The sequence below is a fragment of the Microtus oregoni genome, unplaced genomic scaffold, assembly GCF_018167655.1.
Source record: "Microtus oregoni isolate MIOR12 unplaced genomic scaffold, Mior012 000017F_ref0000208, whole genome shotgun sequence".
In the NCBI taxonomy this organism is placed as follows: Eukaryota; Metazoa; Chordata; class Mammalia; order Rodentia; family Cricetidae; genus Microtus; species Microtus oregoni.
In genome coordinates this window covers 11,601,320-11,618,311 of record NW_024543076.1, presented here as the reverse complement: position 1 = coordinate 11,618,311, position 16,992 = coordinate 11,601,320, and the positions used below count along the sequence as shown (strand labels likewise).

At 43.8% G+C, this 16,992-nt stretch overlaps 1 protein-coding gene across 1 annotated transcript in view; it reads right to left on the bottom strand.

Moving 5' to 3' along the window:
- Nucleotides 1-4,057: 4,057 nt before the first annotated feature.
- Nucleotides 4,058-16,992, bottom strand: part of LOC121458242 (cilia- and flagella-associated protein 206-like) — a 56,331-nt gene continuing 43,396 nt past the window's right edge. Inside the window, exons 10-11 of the mRNA XM_041667345.1 lie at nt 6,614-6,743; nt 4,058-5,028 (exon numbers count right to left, since the gene is read on the bottom strand). Coding sequence (XP_041523279.1) covers nt 6,615-6,743 — 129 coding nt within the window. The 3' untranslated portion in view covers nt 4,058-5,028; nt 6,614. The remainder of the gene's footprint in view (nt 5,029-6,613; nt 6,744-16,992) is intronic.

Here is a 16,992-nt window from a genome sequence, read left to right as displayed (position 1 = left end):
CTTGCCCACTGATGTACCTTCCCAGTGATGTCACTCCCCAGAGATGTTTCTCCACAATGATGTTTCACTCGGTGCCCAGATCGAAACTCCGCGCTGCCTGGTTAGCTCGCGAACAAAGGGCCCACCCCGCTTGCTGCGGGCAGGCTATGGGAACAAAGGAGCTACCGGCCACCCCTTTGTCCTCCCGGTTCGGTCCCAGCGTCCTAGCAGGCTGGGCAGGGAGGCGCTATGCCCCAAAGGAGGGAGAGAGGGAGGGAGACAGGGGGTGTGGGGATCTGGATGTAAGCTGAATGGGATAGAAATAGAGAGGCGGTTTGGGCAGTATAGCCCCTGTAGGATGGCCTCCAGCCACTTATTCTTGTTTGACTGAAACTTTAACAGAATAGGGCCAACTTCATTGTAAATTGTTCGCTATGGTCTTCTACTCATGTATGGGGCTATCCATCTGTGCAGTATGTAATAAATACTTCTAACTTATTGCCCATTTCCCCGAATGCCTTATCTTGGTGGACTCTCCCTATCTACTGCCTCTAAAGTCTTTGGTGCTTCTAGTCACCAGGGTGCATTCCTACAGACTCAGCTACACAGGAGGCTGGGGCAGGAGGAGGCTGGCAAGACCATGGTTGGCCTGGAAAATCTAAGAAGGAGCCCATGTGAATTAAACAAGCAAATAAAACAAAAGCCCCAATCCTGATGCATTGTATGCATGGCTGCTTAGGGCCATGGGATCATTTGAAGACTGGAGGAAGAACTACTTTACTCATGGTTAGAGAAGCCTCAAACCCACCACCTCAGTTCTTCCAGTCATAGATGAATTGAGATAGATGGCTTTCTGAAGAGAATTAAAGTTCTTCTGGGCTAGATAAGGTATAACACTAAGAATCTAGTAGTTGTAAAAATCAGACCATAAGAACCACCAGTTACTTATGTGTCCCGATAGAAAGAAACACTTTTATGAACAGTCTACAGTTTGAATCTAAGTTTTAGCTAGTATCTGAGTACTTTCTTCAAATAATCTAAGATAAATTCTTTCCTAACTCCTGATGTGGAGGTCTCGATGGTATTCATGCTCTCTGCTTAGAGCCTTTTAGCTTCGTGTGTCTGCTCCTTTCCTTGTGTTTCCTAGGTTAACATGCTCAACCGCATACTCGCATACATATACATATATTCATATACATATGTATATTCACCACACACACACACACACACTCACACACACACGTGCAGCTGCCCCACCTTTAATAATTCAAAAGACAGCAGAGGTCACCCAGGGCTCAGTGTGTTATGTGCGTCTAGCTAAGGCAACCAGGTCTCTGTGGGATGTAGGAGTAAGAACAGTGTAATTAGGGACCCCATGGTGGTTGCTACTTTTCATTGAGCACGGACACCTAACTTGCCAACTTCTTGAGCAGCTTCTCTGTGTCTTCCCTGAAATAATAATGGATAAATGAACCTTTTCTTTCAAAGGCTAAAGAACTCCAGCAACAGGCAGTGGAGAAGGCACTCCTGGACGCACACGCCAGACACAAGTTTGAAATCCAGTTACTGGAAGAACAACACCAAAGAGACTTAAAGGTTTCGTATGCAATAATTTGCTCATTGTCTTTTTCGAAGCCTTTGATAAAAGGTGCATCTGTTAGTTGACAGGGGTGAAGAGGTGGAGCAGTAATTAGTAAAGTTCAGATTAGTCTTCGTAAAGGTTGGGAGGGAACCTGGTGATCCACAAGACATAAGGTTCTGTCATAGCCCTTTCATAGCCCGGATCACCATTGTAATGAAATAACTCGCTGTTTTATGTAACTAGCTGTTTAGCATTTGGTTCCCTGGCATGGCCGCAACCTACATATGGGCAGTCTGTCTTGTCGTTATGCAAGCCGTGGTATCCAGTCCTGTGCTGGGACTTAGCAAGCTGTCGCTTCCCTTCTTCTGGGCTTCCTGCTTACATCTTTTTCCCTAAATTTGCTTTTTCTGAACTGCCAAGAGAGACATATTTGCTGTCCCTGAAGTAATCCTAGTAGACCAATGGTCACAAGATAAGAGGACCTCTTTTTTTGTTGTTTTAAATTTTCACTGTGATATGTATTCATTGTACATGACAATGTACAATATAAGATATATATATATATATATATCATATGTATACTTCCAAGTATATATTGTATGTTGGGACTGTCACCTCAGACCTTCCTTGCCCATTTTCAGTCTGCCTAATAGTTGCTTTTATTTCTCTGGGCAGTTTTATTTCCACTTTTATATCATATATCCATACATGATTTTACATATCAACATAAAATCTAGGAACCACATATGAGAAGAAGCATGAGATTTCTTTCTGAGACCGGCTTAATTCATAATTACCTTTAGTTGCATCCATTTTCCTGAAGGAAAAAAGTCAACAACCAACTCCACTGTGTATGCGTACCACATTTTCCTTATCCGTTTTTCTGTGGTTAGATGGTGAGGCTGGCTAAGAGGAGCTTCCTAGCTTGTAAGCTCATCAGCGTTCCCAGCAGAGGGATTCACTGCTTAGTTCTATATCTCTGTCCCAAAACCTGTTCAAAGGACCGGAATACAGAACTTCCTTCACATTTGCCAAGGAGGAGACGGAGGAGGACCACGTGTGTGCGATACGTGGGCAGAGGCTGCAGGACAGTGACAGGGAGCCTAATGATATGATGGATGAGCGGCCGAGGAGATGGCCACGCATTCATTGCTTCTCCAAGGAGCACTTAGCGTATACTAGTTGTGTACCAAATAAGGTCCAACGGACTGTCCTTCTACTCAGATGACCAATAGGAAAGGGAGCTCTGCTCCATACTTCCTGCCTCGCCCTAGGGTATTCCCTGCTTGGCCCCAGCAGAGTGCCGGCACCCCATGGAGTTAGTAGGCATTTCCAAAATGCTGAAAGGTTTTCCTGTCAGGTCCTTTTGTGAGACTTCTCCACAAATAACGCTTTGACTATTGATCTTTCTCTAGTTGGTTGAAAATACTCCACAGGTCCCCCTACCGTAGAACCATGGAGCGCCTGTGGCCTCCATGAAGGAGGAAGGGTAGCAACCCTAGACTGATGGGGGATGTGGAGCGGCAGAGGGGACTGGAAGGCAGGCTCCTGTGACTGTGTGATGTGCCTGTTTCCTGCCTGAGCCTCGGGCTCCCGTCATGGTGTTTATTTATGCCATTTTCCAATATCACATATTTCCATGTGTCATGAGACTGCGACAATCAATAAAATCACAAGCTGGAGCTGGAGCCCAGTGATAGCCTAGCGTCTGTGAAACCCCAGCTGTAGCCAGCACTGAAAAAGAAAAGTGGCTGAAAAACTTTAACCACACCCCTCTAACCTGTTTGCATTTTGCATACAACCTTTCAATGTGATCTTTCATAAACATATATGAATACATACAGTTTGAATATTTTATGTAAATGAAAAATTTTCATAGAATTCACAGCTACCTTTTTTTTTTTTTTTTTTTTTTGATTTTCCAGACAGGGTTTCTCTGTAGCTTTTGGTGCCTGTCCTGGAACTAGCTCTTGTAGACCAGGCTGGCCTCGAACTCACAGAGATCCTCCTGCCTCTGCCTCCTGAGTGCTGGGATTAAAGACGTGCGCCACCACCGCCCGGCTCACAGCTACTTTTAAATCACCTGTTTAACAGGTTCTGTTTTATCAGATAAACGAAACTTCAATGGGTCTAGCCTCCAGTATTCATTTTAAGTCATCGACCCTGTAATATCGATGTCAAATTTTCCATTCCTTTTCTTTAAGGCTGTGGAAGCAAAAACCAAGAAGGAGATGATTCAAAACATGGATGAGGAGCTGAAGAGAGAGCACTCCGCCGCAGAACAACGCATGGTCCATAGGATCCAGAGGATTATGATGGAGTGCCACAGAGAGAAGTTAGAGGCAGTGAAGAAAGCCAGGGAAGAAGAAAGAGAGATTGCCCAGAAAGCTGTCCAGGAGCAGAAAAGGTATGACCAAGAACATGAGCGCTTGACTCAGTGAAAATCTACCTAGAGAAAGAAATAAGGTTAAGATGTACGAGTGAATACTGCCCAGCTTTTCCTGGTTTTATTAGGAGATATATCAAATATTGGTAGGAATGAGAGTAGAAGGGAGAGGGAAAAAGAGGGAAGAAGGGAAGGAGGGAAGGAGACAGAAAGAGAGAGAGAGATTTAAGAAAACTGGTAGCATAAGTACTCAAGTATTTAACATATATATAAGGGATTGAAATTTACAAACACTTCTGAAGGTCCATGTTGTATTCTCAGTCATATCTCCATCCCCCTTCTCAACATTCTGTTTCTTATTTTGTTTCTCCAGCATTAAAAGGCTCAGGAGAATTAATAAACACTTCTCCATAAACACTTAGGAGTCATCGTTTCCAGCCTGGTTCACACGCTGTGGTAGACGTGTTAGTTCTTGGTCTGTTCCTTATGAACGAATAGGGGTATACAGAAAAACATTGACTTCGCAGAAGTGCACGAAAGAAGACACACAAGGCCCAGTTTACTGCCTCCTACATCTACTTTGTCTCCCCGAAACAAACATTTCCTGTAACAAGGCTCACATCTTTCCACATCCTCGGATATACTCTCAGCCACACATCATCTTACAGATCATATTATACATAAGTGTGCACTGCGAAGCAGAAGGGGAGAGGGTAGAACACAGAGGAGAGGGACAGAGAGAGCTTAAGAGAGAGAACGAACTGAACTAACCCAGTCAGCAGTCCAGGAATTTCTGGGTATAAGAGAAACCCATGTTTCCAGATGTTGAGTGGCCTGCCCAAGACCCCCTAAACTTTAGCAGCAGAACAAAGATGGAGTCTTCCTGTTTGGCCTCTGAGTCTGGGTTTGTCCCTTTTGGGTTTTGCCGCTTGACTTAAGCATGTCTACCTGTGTATAACTGAGAGGTAAGATCTTGAAGACAAATCTCTCCCAGAGTTAAAACTTGTCATTCCAGTGGCCAGAAAGAAGGCTGGAGAGCTGTGGCATTCAGGTTTCCCTCTCTTCTGTCTAGAGTATATCTCTGTGAAGAGAGAGCATTTGCTTAGAGAATGAGTGTTGTCTAGCACAGGGGCTGTTGGGCCCTTGCTCCCTTCCCCCACTTCTTGGTCTGAGGAGCTCTGGCTCCTCTTTCAGGGTCTCGTGGTTCACTTCTCACCCACACCAGAAGTCTCCTGGACCCTCTCTTGTTTGTTGTTTTTCCCCCTTCAGCTTTTCCTCTGGGAGTCTCGAATGTAAATTTTTCTTTTTCAATTTTCATCTTTTATGGATTAAGATAGAGAACTGTCATGATTATTATTTAAATATATCCAACTGAAATGTCTGGTTTACTCACTCATGGTTCCCAAAGGCCTTGAAGAGAGCCTGGTGCCTGTTAGTACTTGTTAACATTAAAACACTGTATTTATCTCTAAGGGAATAGGAAGAAGTTTATTCAAGAGCAAAATATGAGTTACTTGGACCTAGAAAGAAGTTCAGTCTATCTCAGATACTACGGTAGCAGGTTCATGCATGTGTTTGTGTGTGCATTCACATGTATGTTTGTATTTATGTGAGCATGTTCACATTGTGTGCTTGTATATAGAGGTCAGAGGGAAAACTCAGGTGTTCCCAGGCACAATCTAATCCCCCCCCCCTTTTTTTTCTAGAGATAGATCTCTTACTTGGATAGAATTTGCCAAGTAGACTAGTCTGGCTGGCTCAATACAAGCATGTATCACCACGTTAGTTTCTTTCTTTTTCTTTTTTTTTTTTAACTTGGGTTCTGGGAATCAAACTTGTGTCCTCATGCTTGCAAGGCAAGCACTTTATCGACTGAGCCATCTCAGTCGTTTTTATACTAACAGAACAAAGAGCTACAAATCAGAGCACATTAAAATACATTGGTGAAAACATCAGGTGGGCGGGTAGGTGTGTCACAGAGAAGTCTCTGTTATAGGCCTCAGGTGTGACCTGACAACATTATTAGTCTTTCAGTCGGGTTGGTGGAAGTTAGGAGGTCTTTTTGCACATTACAAAAAGCATTTACCTGATAGTCCGTAGGGATGCTGGGTCAAACACAGAAGTATGCAATAGTGACTGTTGGGGAGGCTAAACACAGCCTGCGGTAACATGGCTTTGGACCTGTAACATCCTATTTCCCATGTCAGTAAAGTTTTAATCAGGCCATCAGTCTTGTAGGGTGCCTTACACAGACATAGGGCTGTTCTATGGAACATGATCATCCATTCTGTTTTGTTTTTATTTATCATTTTCTTGGGTGGTAGGTATTGAACGGAGAGCTTTTTGCGTGGTTGGTAGGTGCTCTGGAATTGAGCCACATTGCCAGCCCTTGTTAACTGCTGAACAAATGCTACAAATTTATTCTGATCAGTTAAATTCTGCAGGGTACCAGATCTTATCTCTGGGCATCACTAAATGCCAGGCTTCTTTAGACACTTGCAGAATCTAATTTGTGGAGAGAGATAATGATATTCTGCTAAAGAATTTATTCGGATACTATGGTGGCTTATCCCGATAACTTAGAATCTAGAGACACCTTGTATGTAAAGCTCTGGGAATGTCTGAGAGGGTTTGTAGGCTGGGCTAGCTGAAGCAGGTAGACTCACCTCAGATGTAGGCTGGAGCTTCTAGGATGCATGCCGAGCATCTGCTCTCCTCAGTCTCTGCTTCCTGAGTAGGGATGCAGTGAGACCCTGCTGCCATGCCGTCCTCTCCGTGATGGACCGCACCCCCAAGCTGTAAGCAAAACCAAAACCTTACACAAACAAAAACACAAGTTGCCTGAGCCAGGTGTTTGTTGCAGCAACAACAACAACAACAAAAAAAAACTGTGACAGAGAGTCAATACCAGGAAGCAAGGCAGCTGCCGTGATACACCTGACCACGTGCTTCTTAGGCCTTTGAAACGAGCTTATAGGAATGGTGGAAGAATCTGGAATTTAGGGTAGAGAAATCCTTCAGTGCTGCCATCAGGGCTGAGTGGACTGTTCTGGAGGGACGGGCACAATGCCACTAGAGATGCAGTCGTGAATCCATGATTGTTCAGAGCAGAACAAGAGGTGCTGCCAGGAAGTGGGCTAGAGGCCCTTCATGTGATACCTTCATGTTTCCTAGCTTCTTCACAGCTGAGTAATAATTTCATTGTTTATACATCTCATATACACCACATTTTCATCTCTTCATCAGTTGATGGACATCTGCTTTGATTCCATTTCCTAGCTATTGTAAACAGCTATCTAGCCATGAGCGTAGATGATCATGTGTCTCGTCGTGCAGTATAAAATCCTCCAGGTATATGCCCAGAAATGAAGCATAGTAGTTCAGCTCCAGACTGATGTCCATAGAGGCTGCACTAGTTGACACTCCTACCAACAGCATGCAAGGGCTCTCTCCCCCACATCTATTCTAGCATTTGATGTTTAGACTTCTGATGATGTCCATTCTGACGAGCCGAGGTGGAATCTTAAAGTGGTTTTGATCTGCATTTTCCTTGTCGCTAAGGTGTAGAACACATTTTTACCTGTCTCTAATGGCTATAATTTTATGACAACTCTCTTGATTCAATAATTAATGCACATGGACCCTTTATATATTTCTCAAATCTCTTTCTGGGGGCAGCCAGGCTTAGTGGGAGATGCCTATAACCCAGCACTCAGAAGTGAGGCAAGATACCAGGCTGTGGTTCACAGTAAGATCTAGCCAAGCAGACAGGAGTGAAGTTTATCTCGGAAGTGGAAGTGAATTGGCTAGTAACCACTGGGCAGAGTCTGTCATCTTGTATGTCTTCAAGTGTCTTCTGGATGAAATGGATTTGAAACTGAAGTTCTGGGAGAAAGAAATTCAGACCCTTCCTTAATATTAAATGAAGAAACTGAAGTGTGGCTTCCCCCTCTGAGCACAGTACTAGTACAAACAACACACTGGGATTGAAAGAGTTAAAGTCCTAAAGTGATCAAGTAAAGTGAGGGTAGGTAAAGATCAAGTAAAGGGAGGTTTCTGGAGGAAGATGTGTTGGTCTTTAGAAGGAGAGGGATCTGATTTCCGAGAGAGACGTAAGAATGAAAACAGGATGCGCAAAGACGTGTAAGTTTCTTGTACAATGAGACATGGCTAATGGAAGAGTCCTACTGAACCCCAAGTTGCAAGTGTGCTGCAGAAGGACGGCTCTGGCTCTTTCCTCCACACCCTTGTTAATGCCTCCAACCCCAACTCCAGGGAATCACTGCCAAATCAGGGAAGTTTCTAGTGTCCCAATCAGAAAACCATAATGCATTTTCCTATTAAACACAGTGGTTATGCCGGCTGAAATTAGGCTAGCGTTTCAGTTGTTCAAACAAAAAGTGGATTGACACCTTCTTATTGTCCAGCTGAGCAAATCATCTTCTCTGATCTGCCTTACGTACAAATGATTTTGAGGAACAAATGTCATTATCATTTAGTCGTTGGCTATGGGAAAATGTAACCAAATTACAACCAAATGTAAAAATGAGGATTTTTATTGATGGGCATAGACGGGGCATGAAAGTGTGTTGGTGGCCGTCTGCATGAGACAAGTGAAAAACCTCACTTACATGGAAGAGAATGTGGAAGGAGCATCCACTGGTGCTTTTTCTTTAAGCCCATGAACAGCACATCCTGTGTCACTTTAACAGCAACAACCATCCAAAAATAGGCTGGAAGTGTTTCAGAAGACACCGAATGGAGAGATTTTTAGTGCAGATGTTCCGTGTTTCCTCACTGGCACAGTGAGGCTGAGGTAGCAGAGCATATTTTGTCTAATACCCCTTTATTCTCTACTAATCCATTTTATGAAATATCAGCCTAATTCTTGTAAGTGTGGACACACCCTGCAACTATGTTACAAAATGGTTACACTTGTGCCAGCATTGTGTTTGAGTAGAGCGTGAATTTCAAACCTCCAAGTCTCTAGCCTTGTCAAAATAGAGATGGCTTACAGAGAGTGCACAGATGCCACACCGGGATGTGCACAGCTTACAGGAAGTGCACAGATGCCACACCAGGATGTACTCTCTGCTTACAGGGAGTTCACAGATGCCACACCGGGATGTGCACAGCTTACAGAAAGTGTACAGATGCCACACCGGGATGTGCACAGCTTACAGGAAGTGCACAGATGCCACACCGGGATGTGCACAGCTTACAGGAAGTGCACAGATGCCACACCGGGATGTGCACAGCTTACAGGAAGTGCACAGATGCCACACCGGGATGTGCACAGCTTACAGGAAGTGCACAGATGCCACACTGGGATGTGCACAGCTTACAGGAAGTGCACAGATGCCTACTAGGATGTACTCTCTGCTTACAGGGAGTGCACAGATGCCTCACGAGGATGTACTCTCTGCTTACAGGAAGTGCACAGATGCTAACCAGGATGTGCAATGCAAGTTTCCCAGCTGGCCCTGCCGTCCCTTCCACTGGAAGCTTGGCAGCTGCTGGTGACAGTGCCTTTGCTGTTTGACAATGATGGGTAACATGCAGAGCATTGCCATGTGTCTTGCTTCTCGTGTGGATCCAAAACTGTAGGAACTCACCGTTCCCTCCAACCTGTCTGCAGTGATCCCTCAAATACTCTAGGAGAGACCGACTCCAAGCCAGACTAAGTTTGGAGAAGGGAAGGAAAAACCACGAGCACTGGTATGGCCCTTCCTTCAGTACTTCCTCATCCGTCTCCAACAGCAGAAAAGACAGATAAACAAAATAACTTTTTTATTAGTTAATAATTTTCCCCAGCCCAATCACATTCTCCCGCCTTCTTCCTCTCCTCCCAGTCCCTCCCCAACCTCCCCTCTTCTCTTGCCCCTCTTATCCACTCCTTCTCCCTTTTCTTCAGGAAAGGCAGTCCCCCATGTACATCATCCAGCCATGGCCTGTCAGGTTGCCATCAGACTAGGCACCTCCCCTCCTATTAAGGCTGGGTAATGCAATCCAGTAGGAGGAAAGGGACCCCAAAAGCAAATAACACTGTTAGGAACCCCACAAGAAGACCAAGCTATACAACTGTAATATGTGTGGAGGGCCTAGGTCAGCCCCATGCAAGCTCTCTGGTTGGCAGTTCAGACTCTGTGAGCCCCTGCAAGCCCAAGTTACCTGATTCTATGGGTTTTCTTGACCATTTCATATGTACCATAAAATTGATTCTTCTTCTACAGCAAATATTTAGCTTACCTTAAGAATCTGTTTTAAAAGCCAGGCAGTGGTGGCACTTGCCTTTAATCCCAGCACTCAGGAGGCACAAAAGGCAGGCAGATCTCTGTGAGTTCAGGTTCAACCTTGACTACAGAGTTAGTTTCAAAACAGCCAAGACTATTACACAGAGAAACCCTGTCTCAAGAAAACCCAAGTCTGTTTTAAGCATGAGTATTCCCCACCTTCCATTTTTCCAAGGCCGAACTCACAGAAATCCGCCTGCCTCTGTCTCCTGAGTGCTGGGATTAAAGAAGGTAGATACCTGGGATAGACTTTATTAGCTCAGTTTACCTAAGGTTGGTGCTGGGGACCTTCCTCTTTGGGGATGCTGGATAGGGTCATTCAGCTGTTGCTGTCCTGGGCCCTAGAGGCCTTGGTTTCAGCCTCACTAACAACCCATTGGTGTTATAAAGCACCAGGCTAAATCCAGAGGACGTGCATGACTATGAATTCACAGCTCTCCAGTATCGCTACTGAGAGCTCCATGGTTACTGAGGCCTCCATCCTCCTTTCCAGCTTCTGGCTGATTCCTCTTGGCTGTTCATCTATCCCAGCAGTTTTAGATGCTGACAGTTAGGGCTTTGTGGTTTCCTGGACTTGTTCCTTTTCGTCTCGATGCCTATCTCTGTCTTTTCATCACTGGTTCAGACCCTCATAGTACCCCAGACGGTTGCAGAATGATACAAGGTGGTCTCGCTGTCTCACTGCACTAAGGTTTAGCCTTCTTACTGTTACCAGAATACTGTTCTTAAATGCTGTTTTCATCGTGTCATCCTACCGAAGAAACATTTTATGGTGACTTCTTATGAGACTGAAGCAAGTAGTGGCTAAGAGAAGCCACGCTCCTGCTTCCTCAATTACGTGTGTGACGTTGAACAACAGTTCTCATGGCTCTTGGCGAGCCTCACCTTCTTACCTATCACAAGGGAATAATAACAGTGTAAGTAAAAATAGTAACAGCCTCAGTGGGTCCTTCTACAATTAAATGAGCAGACATGTAAAGCGCTCATAGCACTAACCCTTGCTGGTAATAGTGGGATATAACCCAGCTGTGGGAAGAGGAGGCCGAGTTGCCTGGTAACTGGAGATGAATGACATTACATCAAGATTAGGGAAGTCTCAGGTTTAAGGTCAGGCTAGAACTAGAAAAAGTAAGAGAATTTCAACCACAGAATGAGGTAAGCCTCAAAAAGACTTCATTTGTGTCGGAGGCACCAGGAAGGAATGAGAGGGGGAGCATTTTCATTACAAACCCTAAATACTTTACCCCAACATCTTAGGTATTTTATTCTTTAGACATCTTAGCCAAACAAGGTAATCACAGAAGTCCACGCACTGCATCTGCATCACACGGCCCTGGGCTCGGACTGCCTGGGTCATGGCGCTGATTTTGCCACCAGCATTTATGGGTGAACCTGACGAATTACCTCACTGCTCTGAGCCAGGGTTCTCATTGTGAATGGGGCCTAATCATGCCATGACTTAACTGAATTTCCCGAGCTACTGATTAACATATACACAAAAGCCTGGCAGCTTGCTTGGTGCATGGTAACAGTTCAATAGGGTTGGCTACTGTAACATTTATTTATAGTCTGTCTATCTACATATCTGTATTATCTAACCTATATATATATATTTGTGATATAATTATATTTTAGGTATATATAATATGTATATACAGATAGAGTGATATAAGCAACCAGAGGTCAGAATCATTCAGCTGCATGGCCCAAGAGCCCTCAGGGTCCCTGACTTTTTGACAGGGAAGGAGCATATCCACGAGGTCAAATTCATTTTTTTTTACAAGAAGATGATGTCATTTCCTTTTTTTCCTCTCTCTTTCTCTTCTAAGAAGTGTTATATTTTTCAGGAGTTTTAATAGGAGGAGATCTCAATATATTCAAATAACATGAAAAACCAGCTTTGTTTTAAGCCGTATGTAAAAGAACTTTGCAAATGACTGTAAAATTATGTCAGTCTCTTCACCAAATATTATATTTTATTTTGGAAAATATTTTTCATAAAAATATTTGCATTAAAGTAGAATTAATTTATTGTTATTTTGCATTAATTGATGTCTTTTAAAATGCCTGTTCTTTTAGCCCCTAATTCTGTTAATGTCGATAGATAAAACTCATATAAACTATTTATTTTTGGGTTCCTCAGTAACTTTAAGTGTAAAAGGAATTTGGCCCTGTGATCAGAAAGTTAGAGATAATCTATAATTAAATATAGCTCAGTTTAAATCACGATTAAACCTAAAGCTAACGCCCAAGTACAAGCTGCTTCCGTCCATCCTAAAGATGAGCAGCGACGGACGGTTCAGTGGCTTAGGCCTGTAGCCTCAGCACCCAGCACGCAGGAGGGGGATCAAGAGTTCAAGGTTAGGATCCAGGAGTTTGCTGTGAGATCGTCTCTAGTCGTGCCAGCAACTGCACCCATAAAGGCTTCCCAACATGGCTGCCTAAGCTTGAGCCAAACAAGGGCAGCAATGATAGGTATATCAAAGTGGACGGGGGAAAGCCTGTGGGGCCTCAGTTCTATACAAGGGACACTGAGAGTGGGAGACAGAGGCTTCCCCAGGGAAGAGCACACCAATTGGTTATCCACCACCAAATGGTCAACTGAAACATGCACATATGTTAACATTAACCACATTGATCAGGTTATATTTAGGAATACATATGTGCATATATAAATTCATATATGATGTAACAACAATCAATGAAAAGAGGACATAATTTGGACATAAAAAAGAGAACAAGAAGTGGGCTCAAAGGGAGAAAAGAGAAGGGAAACATGATGTTATTATATTGTAATCCCAAAACTAAAGAGTTGAAGGTCAGCCTGAATTATGCAGTTGATTCAAGTTTACTCAAAGCAACAAAAATCAAACATTAATGATACTATTTAAAAGACATAAAAAAACAAAAAGGAGATGAACTGATATGAAGAAATACCTTCTATGGGGGTTTAGGACTCTGTCTCTGTCTCTTCATTGTTTTAAGTTCAGTGCCACCATTGGACATTAAACTAGTGGCTGTACCCCAGCCTTTGGCCGAGAAATTGAAGAACAGCCTCTGAGCACAATTTTTAGATTGATGATTGATAGCTAATATATTCTGAAAGCTCATGCACCCCAGGTTTCTTAGGTTGGGGACTCTTCCGTGATTAACGATCAATTCATTATGTTTTTAGTGGCTAGTCTATCTGATTTGTAAACCTGTGTCGTCTTTTGCAGCAAGACCAGGGAGGAACTTGCGAATACCGGCGTGACAGCCACTGAGGATCAGAAGACAAGCTTGGGCCAGTTGATAAGAGCAAAGGAGCAAGAAATGAATGCATACTATGGCCTGGCTCAGAGACAGAAGCAAGAAGAAGTGCAGGAGGTGCTCCAAGAAGCAGAAAAAACCCACCAGGCCACACTGGACAACGTGATGGGTAAACTGGCCAACACCCAGGGGGAGCTGATATCTGTGGCAAAGGAACTGGGAATCATGACAAACTGGAAAGATTTCCTGGAGGAGGAATTACAGGAAACCAGGGCAGCATTTCAGAAGTACATCAATTACACCTTCCCCAAGCTCTCCCCAGGACATGCCGACTTTATCCTGCCAGAAAGAAAGAAAACCCCTTCCTGTCTTACTAAGGACAAAGAAAAGAAAGCCGAGTAGACATCAGCTGAAATGTCTCCACGGAGACAGCTTCCCACAGCTGAATAAATACACTCAATACCATTGGTTTATATCTGTTCAGTGTACTATTGGGCTGTAAGAATTTTTAATTGACATTTCAAGTTGTCATACAAATGATAGATTTCTGGGTTTTTTTTTCTTTTGTCCCCTTTTTGCCATTTTCAAAGTAATGCATTTCATATGGCATTTTCAAACATGCTCAGGTCTGGCGGGTCTTTGCTCTCTCCGCTCCCTCTGCTTCTCTTTTCATGGAAAACCACAATATTCAAAAGCATATGCCAAGGTGTGAGTACCACCTCTATCTACAGAGAGAGGACACACTAATTGAAAACCCACTTCTGTAGCTGGCTTGATTCTTTTCTCCACCTGACGTGTGAGCACACGCACGTTTGTGCAGTTGGAAATCAGCGAAGGAGCATGTTCTTAGATTGTTTGCCTCGTGGAGTGTAACCTACAGCAGACAGATTACTGTCTGGTTAACAAAAACATCAATTTTCATCAAATATATTAAGACAAATTTTAAATTCTGGGCCCTGCAAGAAAAGTATCTATACAAGTTAGGGATCCAGAGTCCTCTGCCTGACGCATGCCCTGTGAGGCTCTGGACCGCTGATGCCAACAATCACTAAAAGGGAAAGAAGACCTGAACCTATAGGACTTTTCTAAAACCCTATTCACTAAAAGCTAACGTTTTTTAAATGTAAGTTTTTTTTCTTTTTCTTTTTTTAATATTTATTTATTTATTATGTAAACAATATTCTGTCTGCCGGTATGCCTGCAGGCCAGAAGAGGGTACCAGACCTCATTACAGATGGTTGTGAGCCACCATGTGGTTGCTGGGAATTGAACTCAGGACCTTTGGAAGAGGAGGCAGTGCTCCTAACCGCTGAGCCATCTCTCCAGCCTCCAGCCCTAAATGTAAGTTTTTAAACACACCTGGGGACCCCATTGGCTTATGTGGGTGCCAGGATCCAGACTCAAATCCTTGTGCTTGAGCATGGAATTCTATCTGCTGAGCTATCTCTCCAGCCCCAAGAGGGTTCTTTATGAAACAGGATCTTGCAGCTGCTCTGTCAAGTGTAGAACCTTGAGCTTCCAGCACCAAGAACAGAAGGTTTTCCCACTGTTTCCTTCTGCAGTGCTTTCGCTATACCGGGTACCTCCTCTTTATCTGCTCTTTAAAGAGTCAGTTACTGAAAGCGTGGTGCCAGTTTTCTAAGCATCGCTGGTTCCCATGGTCTGCTGCTGGCATTCTGTCTCACTGAATGTGGAGAGCTCCCCACACTAAACCACACTCTCTAAGGGGTCTGACTTGGTCCCCTTCCTTGTGAAGTTCTGCATTCTACTTTGCGATGTAACCCAAACATTGTCAAGAATCACTGGCCTCTCTAGCTTTCTCTGGCTTGTTTCTGGAATACTCTGCCAGACCCATCTTACTCAGACCTTTGGCTGGGGATATAACATTCCAACAGAATAGCATCTATTCCAAATTTGTCAGTCCTACTTATTATCTTTTAAGTTAAATCCATCACTTTATGTAGATTTCTAACCTGGTCTTCTGAAACAAAGTCCGGCTCTTTGCTAACAAAAAGAATAGTTTTATTGCCTTCATTTTCTCAAGATGTATACTAAATAGACATGATTCCTTTTACTGGTCTCTTAATATAGTCTAGTCCCTTTCTAAATTGATTCCTTCTTATAACTAGGAAAAATTAGTTCCATGAGGACTCAGTCATAACAGTGATGGTAATAGCACCCAAGTCCATATTTTACTACAAGACACTGTGCCAAGTGCTACATGAGCATTTTCACAACAGCAGTAGATGCTTGCTTGTGGTGGGATTTCACTAGAAAGCCCACACGGGCATTGAACCCTGGCCCTCCAGTCTCAGCATCCTGGATGCTGGGACCACAGCTGTGGGCCAGTATGCCTAGCTTACTACTTGTAAGATCATTGAAAGGTTTAAATAATCACCATAAGACTTTATTAAACCATCCTGTTTTGGGAGGCCACTTGTTCCTGGCTGCCCAGACCCGAAATAACCATACAGATACGGTATTAATTAAATCACTGCTTGGCCTATTAGCTCTAACTTCTTATTGGCTATCTCTTAATTTAACCCATTTCCATTATTTTATATTTTACCACGAGGCTTGTGGCCTATGGCAAGGTTCTGTTTTCGGCAGAGGCTCCATGGCTTCGCCTTGACTCTGCCTCCTTTCTCCCAGCATTCAGTTTAGTGTCCTCCCCTCCCCACCCCCAGCTCTACCCTGCCCTATCAACAAGGCCAAGGCAGTTTCTTTATTCACCATACAGAGGGGAATCCCACATCAGTCCCTAAGCTCAGCAGTTTAAAGTACACTCATCACACATGTTCAGCTTGGCTGGAGGTTGGCTGACCCCAGCTGGACCCAGTTAGGTATTTCCAGTTCAGGGAGAGACAGACTTAGGGATAGTGATTCAGCTTTGTGATAGAGCACTTACTTATCTTCTGTGGAGTCCTTGATTTGATCCCCATCATTGAATGAAGGAAGAAAGAAAAAGCAAACTAGGTAGAAAGATTCCAAGCCCTAAGCTGCCACTGCTGCTGCCACCACCAGCAGCAGCAAATGCATTTGCCACATAATTTCGAAGATCCCCAGAACTCACATAAAAAGGCAGGTGGGTGTGTTGGCTTGCCTGTGATCTCATCCCATAGGAGGTAGAGACAAATGCTGCAGCAAACTAGGTACCAAACTAAGTGAAGCAGGAGCTCTTGGCTTAGTATAGAAAGTGAACAGCATGTAAGGAAGAAACCCATTGTCTCTCTTGCACCGCCACATGCATACACTGTACATGTACCAGCTATGTGCTCACAGGCATGTGAGCATGCATGCACACACATGCACATACCACACACACATACGCAAATAAAATTCTGGCTAGCTGAGATGGTGCACACCTTTATCCCAGCATTTGAGAGGCTGAGGCAGCGGATGGTAAAATGGTGAGCATTTGCAAAACAGCAAGATCCTGTCTATAAAAGGAGAGAAGTAAACTCAGCAAAATCAAACAGAATTGTATTGGTTAAAGCTCTGCT